Source organism: Lissotriton vulgaris, chromosome 2_1, assembly GCF_964263255.1.
Source record: "Lissotriton vulgaris chromosome 2_1, aLisVul1.2, whole genome shotgun sequence".
Taxonomy (NCBI): domain Eukaryota; kingdom Metazoa; phylum Chordata; class Amphibia; order Caudata; family Salamandridae; genus Lissotriton; species Lissotriton vulgaris.
The window spans coordinates 890,538,419-890,562,599 of record NC_141687.1 but is presented as its reverse complement, the minus strand read 5'-3'; the positions used below and the strand labels follow the sequence as shown (position 1 = coordinate 890,562,599).

The 24,181-nt window shown below is 43.6% G+C and overlaps 1 protein-coding gene across 1 annotated transcript in view; it reads right to left on the bottom strand.

Moving 5' to 3' along the window:
* Nucleotides 1-442: 442 nt before the first annotated feature.
* The window catches only part of MYOM3 (myomesin 3), a 387,718-nt gene continuing 363,979 nt past the window's right edge, over nt 443-24,181 (bottom strand). The window contains exons 35-37 of the mRNA XM_086956426.1: nt 2,816-2,838; nt 2,402-2,457; nt 443-946 (exon numbers count right to left, since the gene is read on the bottom strand). Coding sequence (XP_086812552.1) covers nt 671-946; nt 2,402-2,457; nt 2,816-2,838 — 355 coding nt within the window. The 3' untranslated portion in view covers nt 443-670. The remainder of the gene's footprint in view (nt 947-2,401; nt 2,458-2,815; nt 2,839-24,181) is intronic.

Below are 24,181 nucleotides of genomic sequence, written 5' to 3'. Positions count from 1 at the left end.
CCGAGCGGCCTCCCCTTCTTGATCTAACAATCTTTGGAACTGTCAGACGGTGAGCCAAGGACGATCTCAGTAACCTACCAGGGATGTAGGGTGTGGCTAGAGATTGTAACAACACGGGGACTTTGTTGTAAAGTGCTCTGTGCAAAATGCACAGTGCATTGAATTGCGCCCGCTGCTCCCCCGAAAGCCAATGAAGTTCAACCAGTGCCGTTTTGCAGTAGGACAATCCCAGTGGAGTATGTACATAATTTATCTTATAATGATTTTTTGTGACTTGCTCCACTTCTATGCACTAATAATTAATGAGTATTGCGGAGAACACCTAAGCCGACCCATGCTCTTTTATGTTAAAAGCACTACCCCCACAAAGGCAAGGAGAGCATCCATATGATACCACCCCTTATCAGCACCAAGACTGTACATGTTTACAGGTACACATACATTCATATCAGATATGATTTATTGATATACACTGATTCTGATGTATACAAAGATTTTAAGTCTTGCTTGTCCAATGTATGTCTAGGAAGGGCAGATCCATGCCAGATTTTTCAAGATCACCATGTAAAATAAATGTACTTGCTGTAATTATAAGTTCTGGTATGGAGTTATTCTTCCTGCACTGATGTTGGACAGCACAGGTCTAAGTCTTATTGTACAGATGAGGTTTCTAAGGACTATGGAATGATTGCTTCAGCTCTTCTGGCTCTTCGCCGTGTTTGAAAACGCTCACGGTCACCTGTCCGGTTTCCGACCCATACTTGTTCTTGACGAAGATTCCGTATCGTCCCGAGTCCTCGCTGCAGACCTTTTCAATCGTGATGGTGACCACCGTGCCCTTCACATCCAGTTTGTAGCGATCCCTGAAGGTGACCTCTCTCTCATTCTTCAGCCAAGTGACCTCAGGCATGGGGTCCCCAGATATGATGCATGTCAGACACAGAGTCTGTAAAAAAAGTACAGGGTTACAATCAGACTTCCCTCTAAACATAAAAACACCTTTGTCTGTAGGGGCAACATCCATCACTCAAAATTACTGTACTGTGAGTTTATGGTGGAAACACCCTCGCAAAATTTGTTGAACAAAGGCCCAGGAGGGCAGGCCAGCATGACAGAGGACATTGACCACAACATCTTGAGTAACGTTGGCCCGCCAAAACTAGAGTTTTCTGCCAGCCCAGTGGACAACTCTAAACATTGTCAGGAACCGCTGTGATGGTGGTTCCTGTAACTGTTGTAAAAGTTTGATTGGAGACTCTGTTAAACATGACAGTAGTCCATCAGACTTTTACTAAGTTTTTAATTTTTTTCAAACAATCTCCCAAAGCAGGAGTTTATTTTTGAAAAATGAAAAGCGAATGACCCCCACACCATGAGAGTTTCCTCCCATGGTGTGTGGGTCATTAGTTTTTTTTTTATTTCCCTCACTGCCAGGTTTTTCTTGGTGGTGACTGACAGCAAAAAAACACATAGTCATCCACCCTATCTATATAGGACAGATGGTATTATGTGTCAACTACTGACAGCCTGTACTCCTTTGGGCCGTCGGAGGTGTGTGACAGCAACAGAGTCTACTGGTGATACACTTAAGGTCTACCCGCCTCTAAATTGAGGGGTGGACCATGGACCTGATTCACAAAGGTTAACTTACACTTCTGAGTAATTTACACTTTTTAGTAAGTTTACTGCATTTTGATATTCATGAACTCTGAGCGTAAATTTACTACAAAAGTGTAAGTTGAATACCTCAATGCCCCCTCCCCCATTGCCTATATTTGTGTGAGTGGAGATGTACCTCTCCAAACCTCTCCCTGGACATCTCGAAACTCTTACTATTCCCTAACCCCATTCCCATTTGAGTAAGTCTCCCTTTTTTCCACCCACTACCTCCAGTCCCTCCCTCATTTACTACTAAAATGTTTACTACTAAAATGTATATTTATGTGTGCAATAAGTACAGGTCATGCGTTGGTGTAAACTCCTCACAAAGTTTATGACTAGAACTTTGTAGTACTTTGGCAGTACTACAATGCCTACTACAAAGTGCAGTTTGTGAAGCAGGCCCCTTGAGTTTGCAGAGAGGGAAGTCTGTTGCAAGGAAGTACTCCCTCCATCAAACTCTGAATCAGTGCCCAGATACTTTTTGGGAAATGAATTCTCGAATGTTAGCATTTTATCCTCTCTTTTATTACTAAATGCCTTCCTTGTTCTCCTGTTGCTATCCCCTCGCACTGTAGAATAGAATATGTTAATTTCAGAAGATTTACTTTTGAGAAAACTCCTGTAAATTCATGTATTTGAGTTTTCTTCACCTCTCTTTGCAATATGATTGTATAATTACCCAGAAGCACCCTATGTAATACATACGATACATTCGTTCACATGCCATTTTAATGTGTACCTTATCTTCCATGATTGTTGCAACATCAGGGAGGCCGCGAACAACCCTGGCGCGATCTGGAAAGACATAATTTACAAAGCTTAGGTTTTAAAGGTATGTGGTGAACAATTGCAATTGGTGTTAAAAATCAACAACTTCAGTTGGTGAATTATATCAAAGTACATTTATTACTTTTCTACACACTCAGTTACACATATAACTGAAAATGTACGTGGGTACACAAAAAGTAAACCGCGGAGCGTCATCTTCTTCCTGAATTAAGTGATGGTACAGGTCGCAATTTTACTTTTCAAAATGTAATTGCTGGTTGATAGGTAGCAACTTAACAAGAATATTTGTTCCTATGAACTATCAGAATTCGTAATTAAGAATGCTAAAAAAACAAAAACGAAAAGAAATCCAAAATCCACTTACTTTTTTCTGCAATAGCTGCTTGTCTGTAAAATAGAAGAAAATGGACTTTAATCAATAATACATATATTGTTAATTAATATAACCTTCTACTAAGCAAGGTGTATGGTGTCCGAAATAGGAAGCTAGAGTGTAAAGGAAAGTTCAGTGCAAGCACCAGCAACTGAGCGCACGCGAACAGGGTGAACAAGCATGGCCAGGTCGTAATGAAATATGCAATCTTCAATGCTGTTCCTATATATCCAGGCATGAACTAATTGGTGGACATTTCCTGCACAGTTCTTCCTGACTGTGCAGAGGGAAATGATGACAATATGGATTATGATCTATGTTTTATGATGCACTTGAAGAATTGGAATCTATACGAATATTTGCTTAGTCAAGATATTAAAAAACAGCACACCAAAGGTTTATTGAAAAAGACCACCCAAGTAAGATTTCGCGTACAAAATAGCTTAGTGAAAAACAGCACCCTGGTAATTGCAAAAGCAGAAAATACCAAAATGAAAATAGCTTATTTATGAAAAGCATCCAAATAATACCCAAATCACATAGTAGCTAATTGAAAATTAGCACCTAAAAATAGCTAAACCACAACGTAGATTTCTGAAAAATACTACCCATGTAAAAACACAACCGCAATTCATATTGCAGAAGACGACCACCCAGGTACAAGCTAACTGGCAAAATAGCTTTTTGAAAAGTAGAAATCAAATAGTAGGTGATTGACTCAATAGCAAATGGAACACGCATTAGCAAAGTCAATATGTCTTGCCTTTGACAGGACGTAAGCTGTCCTTTGGCTTTATCAGTGCTTATTGTCAATGATGAATAGCGTCAGTTAAAAAAATTGATAAAAATGACCAGCCCCACCGTGATGATATGTAGGTGAACATGCATCATCAAACATGCACACGTACGTCATGATGCTGAGGCTGCCTTTTTTTTACCTTTTAGTTTACCATCTCAAAATGAAGAATGCTTGTCTTTGAAAGATAAATTTAAAATCATAAAAAGTGCACAAAATTTAAAATCATAAAAAGTGCACAAAACCGCTTTTTAGAGAAAGGAGAGCGTAACAAAAAATAAATAAGTAGTCAGCTGTGGAAAGATACAAGTCTTCCTGTCAACAAAAGGAGGATACAGTAGCTCTAAGGGATGGACAAACATAAAAGGAAAGAAAGCATTCGAATAACAAGCAAGGAACTTAGATTGACAAGAAAGTCAACTAATGATAAACAATGGGTGGGCTGTAAGTCCAATCTATATATTGTAATTGCACACAGTAACTCATATGATAACAGCCAGCTAAAGATGTCTGTGTGTGTGCCCTACATAGCTAAATCACAAAATAGCTTGTTGGAAATTAGCTCCCATATAACATGGAGACCACAAAGTAGACTATTGAAAGATTGCTCATAGACAAATAGCACTCAAATAACAGCTATAGTATAAAATAGGTAATTGAAAAACACTCAGTTGGGGAATAGTTCAAGGGTAAAGAATTTTTCCCAAACAGAAATATTCCTAGTCAAAAATAGAACATTATCCCTTCTAGAATATTTTTTCTTTTGGGAAGGTGAGATACGATGTACGTGTCTACCTATGGTAATTTCTCAATTAACTATTTTTCAAAACTTATGTAGAATAAGCTACAATTACTGCACCATAAATGAATACTAGGATGTGTCAAAGTGTGTTACCTTCTACTTAGTAACCATATTCATATATTTTTACTAAACAACTGAGACAAATAACAGTGAGATTCATATTTTAATGTAGACTAACAAGTCTTTGTCCATTCCATACAGCAAGGAATGTGCAACTTAAGACTTTTATCAGAAAAATCTAAGAAATATAGCAAGGGGCAATATATGATCTAACAACTGAAACTTTACCTAGTCTCACACTCCTGGTCCCTTCTATGTTTGCCCAATATCACATACTGGGTGATGTCACCTATCTTCAAAATGGCGCCGGCCAGGCGATTTCAGGTCTACGCCCTGTGTGGTCCCCAAAGGTGAAGAGAGGGGCCGACTGGACATCAGACATTATTTTCTTCATCTTGTTTTTCTATGTTTATTGAATGTACTAGCAATGGATCTAACTGTAATATAACTGCAATTGATTTAACGCTGTAACACTCCTTAATCCTGATGTAAAGCACTCTGATACCTCCAGGTCTAGCCTGGACGTCCTTGTCTCCTCACTGTGTCTCCTAACCCCTCCCCACCTCTTCCCTCCTTCATTCTTTGCTTGCCTCCTTTATTCCTTGCCCTCTCTCCCCTGAATCTCTTTCCCCCTATCTGCTCTGTTTATCCTTGTGCCTATGCTCTGCTTAATCCCCCTCCCCGTCGCCCTTTTACATTATCCCCTTCTACACGCCTTGAACAAATGGATGTCTACCCTTCCAGCCCGACTTCCTATTATGGCCCCCTCTAGTATGCCCTTGTCCAAAGCACTCCTACTCCCCTTGTTGGGGATGGATCTAGCATTTTTGCCCTGGAGTCTCAGAGACCCTTCTGAGAGAGTCCACAGTGACAAGGGAGTCTCACATAGTGAAGGTCTGGGATTGATCCCCTTAACACTGGAAACTGTCTCCTACCCTGCTGGAAGCCGGACACTGTGATCATGCTGGGTTTTCTGCCCCCTCCCCCTCCTCCTCCTCCTTCTTTCTTCTAAGTGTGCCCATGACCAAAGCACTCCTCTCCCCTTGTTGGGAAGGGACCTAGCATCTATGCCCTGGAGTCTCAGCGACCCCGCTGAGAGAGTCCACCGTTGACAAGGGAATCACACTAAATGGAAGACTGGGGAGGTTCCCCTTACCGCAGGGAGCCATCTCCCACCCATCCAGACATCGGACACAGTTACTTCCTCGTCTCCTCACTATGTCTCCTACCCCCACCCCTTTCCTCCTTCATTCTTTGCTTGCCTCCCCATTCCTTTCCTCGCTTCCCTGAAGCTACCTCCCCCTACTTGCTCTGCTTTTCCTTGCGCCAATTCTCTGCTTAATCTCCCTCCCTGTCGCCCTTTTACATTACCCCCTTACCCTCTACACGCCTTGAACAAACGGATGTAACTTATAATTGACGTACCTTCAGTAACAATGTGTAACTTGTAACCTATGTAACTCTCTTCATGTAAAGCGCTCTGATCCCTCTGGGTCTAGCCAGCACTATATAAATCTCAAGTAAATAAATAAATATTGTAATAGTCAACATGACAACCTTTAGCATCTGTCATGGCACCAAACTGTGAGATTTGCAAACAGGTTTTCTGTGAAATGCGCATATTGTTCGCAAATGTATGCACATTATTGACATTGCCACGGCAATCCCAGCGGGCTACCGAATCAATCAACAGGACAGCTTTCCAAGCCAGGAGGAGGACTTACCATCATTTACAAGGAATCTATCAAATGCACAAAATCCACAGAAAACACCCCACCCCATTCATGGAAAACCTGCACTTCAAGTAGCTAATTTCCAAAAATGTCACCATGAATTGAACCCTCGCCCATTGACCACCCAGACCATGCACCACCTTCACCAAACTCATCACCGACTTCGTCACTCCGCTCTCCATTGACTGCAGAGCCTACATTCTGCTCGGTGAACTCAACTTTCACCTGAAAGACCAAAACAACCCCTGCTCCACAGCACTCCTGGAAAGCTTGAGCAACATCAAAACTCATCCAGCCCATCTTACAACCAACATACACCACAGAATATACACTGGACCCCATCATCACCACAAGCCACAGCATCAAATATAATTCAATCACACTGCTCACAATGACCAACCACTCCGTCATCCTCTTCCAGACCAACATACCTCAAGTTAACACCCTTACCAGGCTCAGAAATCCAAGCCGCAGCTGGGGCAAAATCATAGAAGCAGACTGGCGTAGCACCCACAGCACGGATCAACCTAGCGCCTACAGACAACCTCGACAAGGGCATCAATAACTTCAGACCCATCTCCCTGTTCCCCTTTCCAGCCAAAGTGATTGAGAAGGCACCACCAAGCAACTCACAATTCACCTCAAACTTCACCATCTTCTAGACAACACTCAATTTGGATTCAGAAAGAGCCACAGCACCGAAACATCACACATCGCGTCCACGAACCAAATTAAAATCTTCCTGGACCAAAGGAGAAACCACAGCCCTCATCTTGCTTAAGCTCTCCGCCGCCATCAACACTGTCTCCCAAACACTCTCATTTGAGGACTCCATAAAATTAGCATACAAGGATCCACCCTCAATTGGATCTGTTCCTTCCTCACTGGAAGAACCCAAAGGGTCAGGCTGCCACCCTTCAATCAGAGACCAAAAAACTGATATCCCACAGGGATTGTATTTCAGCCCCACACGTTTTATTATACACATGACACCGCTTCCCAACATCATCTGATCAGAAAATATCATCATCATCTGCTAGGATTAAGACACCCAACTCATCCTCCCCTGAGGGACAAGACAACCACCACCAGAACTAACTTCACCAACTGCATGACCTTGGTAGCAGGCTGGATGCGAACCAACTGCCTGAAGCTCAACTCTGACAAAACAGAAGTACTGGTCTTCTTCAACAAGACCTTCCCATTGGACTCCACCTGGTTGCTGTTGGATCTAAGACCAACACCCACACCCACAGACCATGCAAGAAATCTAGTGATCATCCTAGACGTGCAGCTCAACATGATGGCTGAAGTCAACACAGTGTACACCTCCTGGTTCCACTGGTTCCACATCCTATGCATGCTGTGAAAAATCTACAAACAACTGCTACACAGGCTCCAGACTATCCAGAACACCACCGCAAGCCGCATACACGACCTTCCACATCTACACCCACATCATACTGCACCTCAGGAAGCCTTATTGGCTACCCATTCATAATCACAGCCAATTCAAACTTCTCATGTACACATACAAAGCCCTATACAACACAGGAACGTAATACAATTGAACAGCAGCATACATTCACCAACCCAACTGAAACCCACTCTCACACATTTTCTGCATCCACAAAAGCAAAAATGAAGGTCGCTCATTCTCCTACATCGCACCTAAGACATGGAACAACGCCCCTAAACACATCAGATCCTTCTCCTCACTTCTTAAGTTCTGCAAGAAGATGAAGACCTGGCTCTTCGTATAAGTACCTTGGGGATCACACATTTACACACCTGCCCAAGTAGAAACCCTCTTGAGTGATTAGTGCAATGTACAAATCAACCTAACATAACATTATATGAAATACATTTCACTGATGTCTCCAGTAACCTTTATCCTTCAGGGTATACCTAGTACAAGAGATTGGCTTGATGAAAGATATCTTGCAGTTGAACCAGTATGTGCAGAGCAAAAATCAAGTGGGTTTTTGTATTGTGTGAAATGGCAAACATTTTGCACATTTCATGTAGCATGACATTCAGAAATTATGCTAGATTATGCTGGAGTGACAAACATATGTGCATGCCTTATTTCTAATTAGTACATTTGCAAAAGCATTACAAGTTATAGGAAGAGCAGCAGTATAGTAAAGGAGATTGTGCTGTATAGACGTGAATACATTTCATTAGACGTATTACAAATGGCAACAGGACATCCTCTCCACAAAGGAACTAATACATAACACTATTGAATAATAGTAAGGTTGCTAGGCACCCAGAGTTTGGCGCACAATGCAAGTACAAATACGACAGACTGCATTCTTTCTCTGCTTCCATAAAGAGCTCAGGGCTTAACTTTTCAAGTAACACGCTTGGCGTTATTACCTGCACATTGTCATACCTCGGGAAGTCCCCATCTCCTAGCACCATCACGTTTGGGCTTGCGTCCTGTACCTTACTGCCCATTCTCCACACCCCCAGGGATAGCCATTGCCTATTACCTCTCTCTCATTCTTCTCCCACTCATATCGCCTACTACTTCCCATGCCCTCATACCAGGCTCTATTGAATATTCCTTTCATTTAAAGCACTGTTGCTTTGTAGCTAGGTGTGTGCTTTATAAGTGACATGCCTAGATACATTTACACACTACAGTGAATTTAAGAGCAATATAGACACAATGTGCCTGATTTACAAACTGCATTTTGTAGTATGTAAAGTAGTACTATCGTAGCACTGCTTACTTACTGCAAAATACAGTTCACAAACCTGTGGGCCCTATTCACAAACTGCATTTTGTACTACGCTTAGTAGTACTGCAATACTAGTACTAAAGTACTATAAAATTTCCAAACCTCCGAGTGTAAATCTCCTACACGTCTCCTATCTTTTATACGGGGAGATGCTTACACATGTAAGTTTACTACTCATGGCCTAATTACAACCTTACAGTAGAGCGGTGGCACAGCAGTGCAAACTGCCGCGCCACCGCTCTGCCGAAAGTCGCCACCACCCGCCCGGCAGATTACTACTTTTCAGTGGTCTGGCAGGTGGGCGGCGTGGCGGTTCCCACTACAGTACCCTATAAAAGGGGGCAGTGCCTTATAAAAGGGCACTGCAATGGAAATGTCTCACAAGATTCCGTAACCTATGTGCATGCACACAGGGGGGCACATTTATGCCGCAGTGTGCATCCACATATGTCTGAGGCACCACCATGAAAAGTCTGTCAGAGAGAAAACTTGTAATATGTTGGCATCAAGCATATTGCGACCTCTGACTACAGCTTCTACACCTAAGAACTGTGGTTCCCTGGCAGAGTCGGTGGTCCTGCAACAGTCTGACTGCCCGAGTCGTAATAGGGTGGTCAGACCACTGGTGTGGCGGTGGCTGGATCCGCCACCGCAGCAGAACCAGGCTCATAACAGGGCCCTCAGTGGTCAATGTAGAATTGATCTGAGGGAATGGTGGAAAAATGGGGTGTACTTCCTACAAAATAGGCATTTTTTAGGGCGAAGTGAGGATGGGTTAAGGAAGGTTTATGGAAGGGTTTAGTGATGGACAGTCGTCCCCCACAAAAGAGTAAGCCCATTGCTATTCACAAAATTCCTTTCTAAAATTACTACAGCCAAAAAGGACTAAAACAATTGTATATGTACTCCAGCCCAGACCTGGAATAAGTCCTGTACCACACGGGGTCAACCACTGGTACTGCAACGCTCTCCCATAGAAAATGAAGGCAATAAGGACATACAATAAAACTCCTTAGACAACAATGTTAAATAAATAAAATGATTTACACCAGTTAAAAATATAAAAAATCCCAAAATGAAACATTATTTTGTTTTAAAATATTTTAATAACCTTTCTTTAATGTAATTTGTTATAACATTATTTTTTATTAAAATATAATTAAATTACTTGCTTTCTATAAATCTCTTTTAATACTTTTTAATGGATAACAAAAAATATATTTTTTTACTTTTGGTGGGAATTATTTTTAATTACAAATTTTAGAAAATATTATTTAATTAAATGAATTAAAAATAATTGCATTTGGAATAAAAATAAAATTAGTAGTACTGTTACATTTCTATTTTGTTCTACATTTAAAATAAGAAATATATAAAGCTCATTTGCATTAATATTTGACATAAAAATGTTTTACTAATTGTTTTCTAGTGTGATAAACCGTTTTTTTCTTTTCCCTATACTTTACCATAGGGAGATCTACCGGGGTGGAGCTCTTCCTGTGGTAAAGCATAGCAAAAAAACGAACTTTTTTTTAACCTGCTCTTTATCACAGTTTCGTAAGGTATACATACAGCTGACATTCAGCATATCTCAATAAATCATAGCCATTCCCATAGCATCATAGGCAAAGGAAAACCAGTGAACAGTGGAAGCACGTATGAAAGGAGTAGCAATGCAATAGATACTCCAACGGGAGTAAACTAGCCAAATCGTACTTCCCTTAAGTTAGACATGGCTACTTAAAAAACAAGCATGTCAAAAAAACAGCTCTTTATCCACTAAGTGTACTGATAGTGGTAAAAACCCAAGGAAAGTGAGGGTCAGAAGTGGTCGTAAGAATAATATGAGGTACAAACCTAGGATTGGCCCAAGTGCAATGTGGCATAGGTGCATTTATGCATGGTGTGGCCACTCTTATATAATATGTTATAAAGATTATCTGCAACTGGGTGTAATAAGGTAAGAATCTGCAGTGTCCAAGGTTTTAATGGACTCCAACATGCCTACCCATTCCAGTGCTATGGGCTTTTTCCATAAGCCCTGGCATTCCTCATAGCCCAGTGCACCGCTTTCTGCTAGGCCCCAATTCTTCACATCTTCCTGTCATTGGGAAGCCATAGGTGTGAAGGCAGACTTCCAATGATTCGTCAGAAGGAGCTTAGCTAATTATAGGACCAAATTGACAAAACATGATGTTACTCTGGTGTTTTTAGATCTGGGGACGAGGCCACGAATGTAGCAATCTATGGGCATATTATCAAGGGGGTTTATCTCCGCTTTTTTGGCTTTAAAAGCCAAGAAAGCGGAGATCAAATTATCTCCATATTACCTAGCTGTCGCTAACACCAGTTAGCGACAGCTAGTAGGAGATAGCGACCATCTTGGGCCCCACTTTGCATGTCAGTGATATTTATCACTAATGACATGCAAAGTGGGCATGCCAAGATGTTAGCGACTGAAAACAGTTGCTAACATCGCTATCTCCTATTACCAACTTTTGGAGATATTTGCGCTAAGCGCGAATATCTCCAAAAACTAACACCTGCCCTGAGCAGTTCTTAGCCATGTTATCCAATGGGTGGTGGATAACATGGCTAAGAGCATTAGCTCGGTAATGCATGAATATCGCTGACTTTTCAGCGATATTCATGCATTGCGGCGATTTTTATCGCATTTGCGATAAACCTTGGTAATACCAAGGTTTATTTGCGGTAAAATCACCGCAGCTCAGCGGTAAATTTTTGTCTCTAACCAAGCAATAGCGATAATTATTGCTATTGCTTGGTAATATGCCCCCTAGTGTTTGCCAATGATTTTGCTCAGTGAGGTCTAAAGAAAAGCAGTGATACTCACCCAGTAGGGGTTCAGAATGGGACCGTTCCATAACATGTCCAGTAAGTTAGCATCTAGTGTTGGATAGCAGGGGCAGGTCGAGGGTACTGCGGAGAACATGTTGTGAAGTCAGTGTGGGGTGAGGTAAGCTTGGTGTAAAATGGAAAATTGTATGAATTTGAATAAGGAGTTCTGGGAAATTTTTCTGGGATATTCAAGCAGAAATGTCCACTGTTTTTATTGTAGGTTCTGTGCTAGGTCCTCTTTTCATTACACCGTAAGAAGGTCAGAGGGACCAGTAAATGTGCACTTATGCCCCAGTATAGCCACCGGACGAAGGGATGACCATGTCCCATTGTGTGCAGGGCTTGGGGTTGTTCATTTGGGGCGGGTACGGCTACTTCATTTGCCGAGTGGAGATGTAAATTGCAAGTAATACCTGTGTGAGTCAGAAAGAGAGTGTCTGGTAGGCCTCGCACTTGCGTAAGGTCTGCGTGCGACAATAGGGTGCCCTCTGCAAACAGGTTACCAATTTTTTCTACCCCGCCCTGTATCCAAGGCTGTAGTCTATGCATCGTAAGAATTCCAGATGCTGTAGGGAGGCCCATAAGTTGTATATTTGGAGCAAAAGGCACTTGTGGAGAGTTGTAGAGGTAGGCCATTTTACATTATGACAGGGCAATATGCATCTTAGGATAGTAGGAGCCCGGGCACACATGCTAAACAGTTTACCCTTATTAAGCATGTCCATTGTATAGCCAATCTCCGACAAATTGCAGCCAGCTAGCCAATAAGCGAGCCACTGTTATTGTCCTACAATACAATATGATTTAAAATTGGGAGGGCCCATTCCTCCTTTATTAGGGAGGAGTTTGAGCTTAGGGAGGGCAACCCTTTGGCCACTAGCCCATACCAAATCAATTAGGAGAGTGTTCAGTAGTTTAAAGAACCCAGCCGGGATACGCACAGGAATATTAATGAAGTAGAAAAGTAAACAGTGTGACATAACCATTTTAGCATGGGACAGTGTTCCAGCCACTACAAATGGTAAGGTAGTCCAGAAGTTCACTTGCGACTTGAGGGCAGTGATAGTTTAAAGAAGATTACCTTCTAACACATCAAGTGTATCACTGTAAATCTGGAACCATAAGTAACCAAAAGTCTGGGGCGTCAATTGGAGAGACATTTGCCCAAATGGTAGAGATGACTGGGTGTAGCCGTCTTCAAAGGAAAATGCATACGATTTTTTCACATTAATTTGGAAGCGGGACAGGGATGCAAAAACCGAAAAGTGTTGAGGTACTTTTACTAGGTTCAAATGGAGATCTTTGATATATAATATCATACCGTACGCATGCAATGAAATTGCATGTGTTGTGGCTCCTATTGCAATGCCTCATCCACAGGCATCCTGATGTATGCGCTGTGCTAAGGGTCCCAGTGGCACGATAAAAAGAAGCAGCGATAGAGGGTAGCCTTGTTGCGTGCTGCTTTGTATCAAATAAGTAGCAGAAATATGTTGGCCAGTGTACATGTTTGCTGTGGGATTAGTATAAAGCAATCTTACCCAGCGAATATATTCAGGGAGAATGCCACAGTCCTTAAGGGCTGCAATCATAAAATCCCAGCTTAGTGTGTGAAATTATTGTCATAAGTCCAGCGATATACAACCTGCTCAGGGCAATTAGCCACAGATGGCCTCCATAATGTGGTGCAGTCGGTGAATATTGAGTGAGCTAATGCAATAGGGGACAAAGGTGCATTGATCACTGTGAAGGAGCTTGAAAAGCATGGGAAGTAAGCGGCAAGCCAATACCTTACTGAGGATTTTGTATTCAGTATTAAGTATGGAAAGAGGCCTGTAAGAGGACATGTTGGAGGGATGCTTGTCAGGTTTTAATAGGGAGGTGACCAGTGGCTGGCCAGTGTCCAAGGAGGATTTGAAGAGATGCTCTAATTCTAGAACCAGTTAGGTAGCGAATGTGGCATAGAACCATGGGTCTTTTTCCTAGCTAGTGCTGTAATCACTCCTCGAATCTCAGTGGCAAAAATAGGAGCTCCCAGTTTAGTTCACTCTTCAACAGTTGCCTTGGGAATAGTCAGTGCATCCAGAGAACCATGAATTGTCTCTGGGTCTACAGCCAGAGGGGGTGCGTATAGAGTTGACTAGAATTCACGGAATGCCGTATTTATGTCCAGCTAGGAGGGAGGTGGCTCGAGTATTATGTGGAGTAGTGACTGTGAGGATCGGGGTGGGTACGGGTTGAGGTTTTATCTGGTGAGCTGATAATGCCCCTGACTTGTCTGCCTCAGTATGGGTCCTCTGTGTATCAGCCCTGTATTCTATTACACACAATAATTCTAAAAATTCAGCATATTCGACCCTTGCGTCTTGCATAGTGCCTGCATGTTCCTCATTATCTGATGCTGCCGTCTCTAGGGGTCCCAAACTCTCTTCCACATGAGTAAGTTTGCTAAGGACCGTCTTTCGTGCTCCCACCACCATTCCTATGGATGTCCAACGTATCACTATTTTAAAAGCTTCCCACTTTGTTAAAACAGATGAGATGGAGTTGGTGTTTTCTGTAAAATAATTATCTTTTATAGTTGCCTATGTGTCACAAAAGACTCTGGGGCATATTACCAAGCAATAGCGATAATTATCGCTATCACTTGGTTAGAGACAAAAATTTACCGCTGAGCTGCGGCTATTTTTACCGCAAATAAACCTTGGTATTACCAAGGTTTATCGCAAATGCGATAAAAATCGCCGCAAAGCATGAATATCGCTGAAAAGTCAGCGATATTCATGCATTACCGAGCTAATGCTCTTAGCCATGTTATCCACCTCCCATTGGATAACATGGCAAAGAACTGCTCAGGGCAGGTGTTAGCTTTTGGAGATATTCGCGCTTAAACAACCAAAGTGGACACATCAAAGGGGTTCCAGAGGGAACAGTATTTACAGAGACCTTAGCCTTGTGGGTCATCTGTGGGGTAAAGGGCTAATCTGCCCCCAGAGTCTGAGTCAGATGCACTTTCCTGAGAAGAGCTGGCACTGATGATTGGCTGGGCAGCTCGGAGGGAAGATGCTAGAGAATCGCAGCCTTGTTGAGGGTATGGAACTGTACCACCTCGCTTGGGCCGGGGGGGATTCCTCCATCAAGGAAAAACCTCACTTGAAATAAAATATTCATATTTATTTATCTGGTATTTTACATTTCCAAAATGTTCTGTAAAGAATTAGTGACGTTCATTTTTACCTTAAATACGTTATTAATTATTTGATAATAAAATATTATTTCCATTTCCATTTTTTAGCATATGTACCATTACATTCACTATTTATATTGAAGTCCCTGTCTCCATTATTTACTCTAGGGGGAGTGTTGCATTATCAGTAGTTAGGCATGTGTGGAGCCGGGCTTACTACTGCTCCATTTTAGCATTAGTGTCTTACAATCGTAAGTGTGGCTTGGCCCCTGTTTCGGGGTTGGAGACATGTATGACTACACTTTTGAGTAACTTTACACTCGGTAAAGGTGAAAAGGCAAAAAACCAAATGTAGTAAAGTTACTCAAAAGTGTAAGAGTAAAGATACATGTGTAACTTACTTGCAAATGTAAGTTACCTTAGTGAATAGCCCAACTATGGTTAGGTCAAACTGTCTGCAGCTCATTCCAAAATGACGTTAAATTAAAAAAAAAAGCACACCCAAAGAGGAGTGACAGTGCTTTGAAATGAGAAATGAAGTCCAAAAGATTTGCAGTGAAATATAAGATTGATATAGGATTGATAGAAGGGTCTTTCTTTATTGCCTAGTTAAAAGCAAGAGTGAGTGCTCAAAAAAGCAGAAGGTGCCAACGCATATACAAAGATGCCCTATGCTAAACAAATAATATTTATTTTAGGATAGAAAGAACAGTCTTGATTCAAGTGCTTCTGGGGCGTGTATAGAACGAATAATATTAGGTGGTCATAAATAGAGGTAAACTTTCTTAGCATTTTCTGTATTTCAAACAAAGAAGGTTTTCATTCTATACAAGTCATTTCTGGGAACTGAGAAACCATGATAAGGTCACAGCAAGAGATGTTTAGTTAATTTTGCTTTATTTCAAATATCTCTAAGAATTCACACTCAAAGAGCTAGAAATGCCTTAATTGCTTTATATATTCCACAAGTAGAATGAATTTCGTGGTCAGTTTAAATCTCAGCTAACTATGTCTCACACTATGGGACTAGAATGTACATACTTGCTGGCAGCCAGCTGAGATGTTGAAAACTTCCTACTTCAGATGTTGAAGATCTTCAGCAGAATGCCAGGCCAAAGAGTGTGGTTTTCAGATGTTCCCTGATGTGCAGATGTGTAGGATTCAAGGTACAGTTCAGGACATTTCAGAGTCTGCGACCCAGGATATCCAGTGATCTCAACACATTTCTGTTATCATTGGCAAATCAGGCGTAAGGTGGCTGTCTATAAGTTCCTAGCTGGAGTTTAGTAAGGAGCCAACTCATACAGGACCTTTCTTCATGTAGACCTTGAGGATGTTGCAATAAGTTTAAAATTTGAACCTCAACTCTCCCAGGGTGTAGTGCAAAAACCTACAGTGATCATTTCAGATGGTCATGTTTCCAAATGTTAAAACATAATTTGGCAACTTGATTTTGTAGCTTTTGCTGTTTTGGGGACTAGGCTGTTACAGGAGTTTTTTCACTAGGACCCCTCTCAGCTCCACCATTGACTGCAGGAGCATTTTCCAGAGAAAGGCCACTTGTGATAGACAACCTTGTTCATTGTGTTTGTTTGGAGATGGAATACAGTGGCCATATAAATTCGACACTCTGGTTTGTTGTGAAGTGTTTGCGGGAGGGGGTCCCTGGTGTTTAGCCAAAATGGAGGCAATGCAAAATATCTCAATGTGAAAAACACAGAGCCTGCAACCAAACAAACGGTCTTCACAACTTGGAAAACTGTCCAAGGTTTAAATGGAGAACAAGCAAATCAGCCAGATGAAACTGGATTTAAGTATATAAAGGATGACATGTACCAAATCCTTCTGTTCAGTCTCCTACAAAGAATAGCCTCAAAGGCATTCACACACAATGCAGTTTATTGCTTATGTTGAGAGAGGTTCCAAGCCAGCCAATATTAGCTATCAGAATTCATAACAACTAATAATTTGCTTATACTGTTTTAAGCAATTTAGTATATCCAGCTGGTGAAGGCTGGATTGACTATTACAAAACAAAAGAAAGGAGTATCCCCAAGACACAGGGTCCTAGCAGTCTAACATGGAGATAGATGAAAAGAAAAAGGTCTTTCTTTTTCTATAAAAAAGGATCTTTTCTTTTTTAAGAAACCCCTCACTCACCGACCTGGTCGGTGACATGCTTGATCATTGGGGCCAACCCGAGTGACCGAGTGCCACTCAGGTGTGCTGCGACACCTGCAACTGCAGCGGACCTGTTTTTTTTGTGTGAGTGTGTGGAGAAGTTTGTGAAGTTAAAAACTGTACTACTTGTACTCAATATAGACTTTATTCTGGAGTCAGTATAACACTACTAAAAACAAGTGAGATACTTCTATTGGTTTAATTGACTAGGTAGTATCAAGATGTGCATAAAAATATGGTCAACATGTTTCAACCTTGTATAATTTGTAGGTTTTCTACAGGATCAAAAGGGGGGTGAGCCGGGAGGTCTGCACTCGCTAAGGTGCACCCTTCCCTGACCCGCCTGTGTGCTAGACCGTGTACTTACGGTTTAGCTTGCTTACAGCATTCTGTATGAGGTATAGTGAGGTATGGTGACCTGTCCCCAGGCCGCCCCTCACACCGCACAGCTCCTCCTGACTGCCTGAGTCTCTGCCCCACTGCTCCGCCGGTTCGCCCCTGGTAACAGTGCTCTTGTCCCCCTGCTGGCACTCTATTTGCATTTTTGTCTGTTTAATTGTATTTTCGTTTCTGTATTTTATTTTCAGGCGCCCCTGCCCTCTGTGCCCCCCCTGCTCTCCGCTTCCCGCTGCTGCTGCCCCGTGGCTTCGCCCCCTTTTTTCTTCTGTACCCCCTGCCACTTGCCCATTGGCCGCCCACTCCCGCCTCCCAGCTGCTCCTCCCTCCCACTTCGCCTCTTATGGAGGCAACACGGCGGCCACGCAGCGGGCGCTCTGAAGGCACGCCAAAGGCAAGCCAGTCTGCGCCCATGCGCGCCTGGACCGCGCCCAGCGCCAGAACCCCTGGCCCCCGCCGAGGCCAAGCTACCCGACTGAGATACAACTCCGCCGCCCTCAACGCACTCAACACCGGACGACCACCCGCCTGCCACCAAGCCACCCCAAAGCAAACCCAAGGACTCTTCACCTGCCAAGCCTGCAAATTCACCTTCCTCCGAACCTGCAGACCTCCCACCGGACCTAACACCAACAACAACCACCTCAAGTGCATCCTCCTCAACATCCGCTCCGTCCACAAGCATGCCGTCGAACTCTGGGATCTCCTCGACACAACGGCACCAGACGTCGCCCTCCTCACAGAAACCTGGATGAACGCCTCCTCGGTCCCCAACATCGCCATAGCCATCCCGGACGGCTACAAAATCACCCGGAAGGACCGCGTCAACCAAACCGGAGGAGGAATCGCCATCATCCACAGAAACACCATCAACATCACGACCAACGTTGAAGACACACTCTCTGCCGCCGAACACTTACACTTCCAGATTCACACCGACCCAAGAGCACCCTTAGAGGAACACTCATCTACAGACGCCCGGGCCCGCGCACACAATTCAGCGAAACCATCGCTGACTTCATCAGTCTGCACGCCCTAGCCTCACCAGAATACATCCTCCTAGGGGACCTGAACTTCCACTTGGAGAAAAACAATGACAACAACACCACCCTGCTCAACAACCTAGCCAACCTCGGACTCAAGCAACTGGTGAACACCCCCACCCACATAGCTGGCCACACGCTCGACCCCATCTTCTCCGCCAGCAACCACGTCTCCTTCAGCCACTCCACCGAGCTACAATGGACCCACCACAGATGCATCGACTTCACCTTCAAAAAGACTACCTCCCACCTCCACACGCAACAAATCCCCCGCAGATGCTGGAGCAAAATCACCACCGACCAGCTCCTCTCATCACTGAGCCAGAACCCGCCAGCCGACACCACGGACACCAACAACGCAGCCCACAACCTCGCACAGTGGATCACCAATTGCACCAATGACCTTGCTCCACTGAAGAACCCCCCAGGCGAGTCCCGCAACAGGAAATCCTCATGGTTCACCGACGCCCTCAACATCTCAAAGAAATCCTGCCGAACCCTTGAAAAAACCTGGTGCCACGATCAGACTATCGAAAATATGACTGCCCTCAAGAACTGCACTCGCGAACACCACCAGCGGATCCGCCCCACCAAAAGGGCATCGCTCAAAGAGTGGCTAGACAGCAACACCCACAACAGCAAGGAACTCTTCAGCATCGTCAAAGAGCTCTCCAACCCCAGCGCCAGCAACAACGACATCACACCAACACAAGACCTCTGCAACTCCCTCGCCACGTTCTTCCACCGCAAAATCGCAGACATACACGACAGCTTCGGACCCCAGACTCCGCCTCCAGCCACCGAACCACTGACCCCCACCACCATCCTCAGCACCTGGACCCCCATCAGCACTGAAGACACCACACACGTCATGAACACCATTCACTCTGGCTCCCCCACCGACCCTTGCCCCCATCACATCTTCAACAAAGCCGACATCATCATCGCACCCCACCTCCGGAACATCATAAACAACTCCTTCTTCTCAGCCACCTTCCCTGAGAGCTGGAAGCACGCAGAAATCAAGGCCCTTCTGAAGAAACCCACAGCGGACCCCAAAGACCTCAAGAACCTCCGCCCCATCTCTCTTCTTCCCTTCCCGGCTAAAGTCATCAAGAAGACCGTCAATAAACAGCTGACTACTTTCCTCGAGACAAACAACTTGCTCGACCCATCCCAGTCCGGATTTCGAGCCAACCACAGCCCTCATCACAGTCACCGATGACATCAGGACCCTAATGGACAACGGAGAAATAACCGCTCTCATCCTCCTAGATCTCTCGGCCGCCTTCGACACCGTATGCCACCGCACCCTGATAAACCGCCTCTTCAACACAGGGATCCAAGGAAAGGCCCTGGATTGGATCACATCGTTCTTCTCCGACAGAACCCAGAGAGTCCGCCTACCCCCTTTCCGCTCAGCAGCCACCGAGATCATCTGCGGCGTACCCCAAGGCTCCTCGCTCAGCCCAACCCTCTTCAATATCTACATGAGCCCCCTCGCTGCCATCGCACGCAAACACAACATCAACATCATCTCCTATGCCGACGACACCCAACTGATACTCTCCCTCACCAAAGACCCAGTCACCGCCAAAACCAACCTCCAGGAAGGAATGAAAGACGCCGCAGAATGGATGAAACTCAGTCGCCTGAAGTTGAACTCAGACAAGACGGAGGTCCTCATCCTCGGGCAATCCCCTTCCGCCTGGGACGACACCTGGTGGCCCACAGCGCTGGGCTCCACACCAAAACCCATGGACCACGCACACAACCTGGGATTCATCCTGGACTCCTCCCTCACTATGACCAAGCAAGTCAACGCCATCTTGCTTCAACACCCTACGCATGCTCCCCAAGATCTTTCGGTGGAGTAGGGTGCTCTATAAATGCTCTGATTGATTGATTGATTGATACTAGACAAGCTAGCCTATCAAAACGAATGTCTCCGCCTCCTATCAGATACTAGGAACTACCTACCATTGACCACTGACCCCTCACAGGATTTGAAACAAGAAATTGAATCTCTAGTAAACCTGGCAAAATCCTGTAATTACATTACAAAACAAGAGGCTGATTTTCTGACCAACAGCGAAGAAAAAATCCCGTATTTTTACGTATTACCTAAAATGCATAAAAACAAAATGCCACTACCCGGAAGACCTATTGTGTCTGGCATCGGGTCTCTCCTGGAGCCACTATCTAGGTATTGTGACTGCTTCTTTAAAAAGATGGTACAGAAAACCGAGACCTACCTTCAGGACACCAAAAGCCTTGATATACGATACAACTATCCTTGTGAGCTTTGACATTGAAAGCCTATACACTAGCTTCCCCCAAGATGAAACCGTAGAGGTCTTGGGTAGAGTGTTAGAAGAAACAACATGGCCTTATCATGTCCCAAAACATTTCGTCCTTGAATGTGTCACCCTAGCGCTGAAAAGAAACATCTTTGAGTTTGAGGATGCCCTTTTTCTACAGATCTGGGGTACTTCCAGTGTGGCGGGGCTTTATGTTTTTGATTTTGAGAAGAAATACATACAATTCTGGATGAGATACATCGACGACGTCCTCGCCATTTGGCAAGGACCGGATGACATCCTGAGTAAATTCATAACGTGGATAAACACTTGTGACAACAACTTAAAGTTCACACACTCAGTTGACAGAAAGACCATGGTCTTCCTGGATTTAATAATAGCCAAAGAAGAAGGAGAACTACAAACTAAAACCCACCAAAAACCCACAGCAAAAAACAATGCATTAAGATATGAAAGCTTCCATTCTAGGGCTCTCAAAGAAAACCTTCCTTACAGTCAATATCTCCGCTTGAGAAGGAACTGCAGCAAACTAGAAGACTACAAAAGCCAGGCGAAGGATCTGACTGAGAAACTCTCAGACAGGGGCTATCCCAACCATATCTTGAAAAAAGGCCAAAAAAGAGCCGCAACCAGCCCCGTGAGACGCTTCTTGAAGACAAAGCAAAAAAGGACAAACAACCACTGCTAACCTGCGTTACGACATACAATACTCTGTCAAATAAAATGACAAAATCCATCAATAAACATTGAAAAATACTGAATACGGGTAACCTTCACTGGGAAAAACCGCTTTTCTCGTTCAAAAGAGAGAGAAGTATAAGAGACACACTTGTACATAACCGCCCTAAACAGGGCAATACAGGTGAACAGACCACAGTACTAAGTGCATGGGGTCTGCCAAAAATCACTGGGCATTATCCATACGGGAATTGTAGTATATGCCATCTGACCACTACAACAAAAACGCTACAACTGGAAAGAGGAAAAACCTGGACACAACGTACTCATACAAATTGCAATAGCCAGAATGTGGTATACCTAGTAACATGTCCATGCGGTTTGCAGTATGTGGGCATGACAGGAAGGAAGGCCAAGCAGCGCATCTGTGAACACAGGAGCACATTTAGGTGCAAGATGCTAACTACAAAACTAACTGAACATTTTCTAGCAATGAACCATACGACAAATGACTTGAGGTGGACTATAATTGAGCCAATACTACCATGTGGCAACACAAAACAACGCCTTTTTGAAAAAGAACAACGATGGATATATAGATTATCCACAAATGTATCAGGATTAAATGATAATACACCCTGGTCCACTGTTAAGCATAAATTACCCCTTTCCACTCAAGAATACCATCATTTAGGGCATCCTAGGGGAGGGCTATGATAAAACGCCCAGTTACCAATGCACCTCGGATACACGTGATTCTATGCATAGGACAGTCTTTGACTCTAAATAAAAAAAATATGATTCTTTTTATGCCATACATAAACACATCTATGGTACACGTCTTTTTAGATGGTGTATCGTGAACTAACGTCTGCAATGTCATTGACTATAGGATCAATAAAGTTAGTTGTATTCCCAACTCTTTACACAGATCCCCTTAGTCTCCAGAATAACACCATCAACACGGTCCCTAGACCATAGGGCGCGTTGCACGTAGCTAGGAGCTGCCATCACGTGATCAAGTGACGCGCGCTCCGAACACCCAACCGCAAGGCTTTTGTTCAAAATACCAAGGAAGTGCTACCGGCACTATCCTCGGGACACCGTGCGGTAAGGATAGGTCTCCAGTGGGCAGGCACCTTTTGACAAGTAAGTTCGCTGGGCTGGGGGTTAAGAACTGTGCCCCAGGTATTACAACAATGTAAAAAACCGGGCGTCTCTGATCACGACGTCCCGATGATTGCAAAACTCATGCATGCAATGTCTGCTCGCAGAACGCTCAAAGGCGGCCCCCCCCACGGCATCCATGGGGCCCGACCATCACTAATTACGAGTAAGTTCATATGTCGAGAATTTCTCCGCCATGCCGCATGAACACAACCTGTTTACTTTGATCACTAATGAAAGATACCTTGTTTTTCTCGTCCTATTTCACAAAAAAAGTGTATATATGTCAAAGTCCTGCCTGGCTCAAGGAATATATATGCACATACTGACTAGATCTAGTCACGAAGCACCCATAAGAGCATTATGAGGAATGCTTAACACCCACTCTAAAAATGTATTGTGGGCATGTATGATACTCAGCAAATGTCTAGCTGGGTTACACAATTTTGGACACCTTCAATTGACGGTGTGAATAGGCATGCTTTGTTTGAACCGTGATTGCATGCTTAAACTGAATCACATGGAGACACAATTTTTCCACTGGGAATATTGTAGAAGTTATGTATATCCTTGCACCATTACCATGCTCTGTTCTGTTGTTTCAGATTTCCTTACACAGAATGCTGTAAGCAAGCTAAACCATAAGTACACGGTCTAGCACACAGGCGGGTCAGGGAAGGGTGCATCTTAGCGAGTGCAGACCTCCCGGCTCACCCCCCTTTTGGTCCTGAAGAAAACCTACAAATTATACAAGGTTGAAACATGTTGACCATATTTTTATGCACATCTTGATACTACCTGGTCAATTAAACCAATAGAAGTATCTCACTTGTTTTTAGTAGTGTTATACTGACTCCAGAATAAAGTCTATAGGGAGTACAAGTAGTACACTTTTTAACTTCACAAACTTCTCCACACACTCACACAAAAAAACCAGCTCCGCTGCAGTTGCAGGCGTCGCAGCACACCTGAGTGGCACTCGGTCACTCGGGTGGGCCCCAATGATCAAGCATGTCACCGACCAGGTTGGTGAGTGAGGGGTTTCTTAAAAAAGAAAAGATCCTTTTTTTATAAAAAAAGAAAGACCTTTTTCTTTTCATCTATCTCCATGTTAGACTGCTAGGACCCTGTATCTTGGAGATACTCCTTTCTTTTGTTTTGTAAGAATTGAATTCTAGGGGACCAAGGAGTAGGAACTCACTGAATAACCCTTACTCTCTTTTTGTTGATAATGGATTGACTATTACCCAGTAAGATCTTTTCAAGCACTCGCCTATCTTTTGTAGCGCTCTCCCTGCATTAAGCCTAATAAATATGCATGTCTTTTCAACAAAGAGATTTCATTTCCTATATCTGATGCAGAACTCACAATTTAATGAACTAG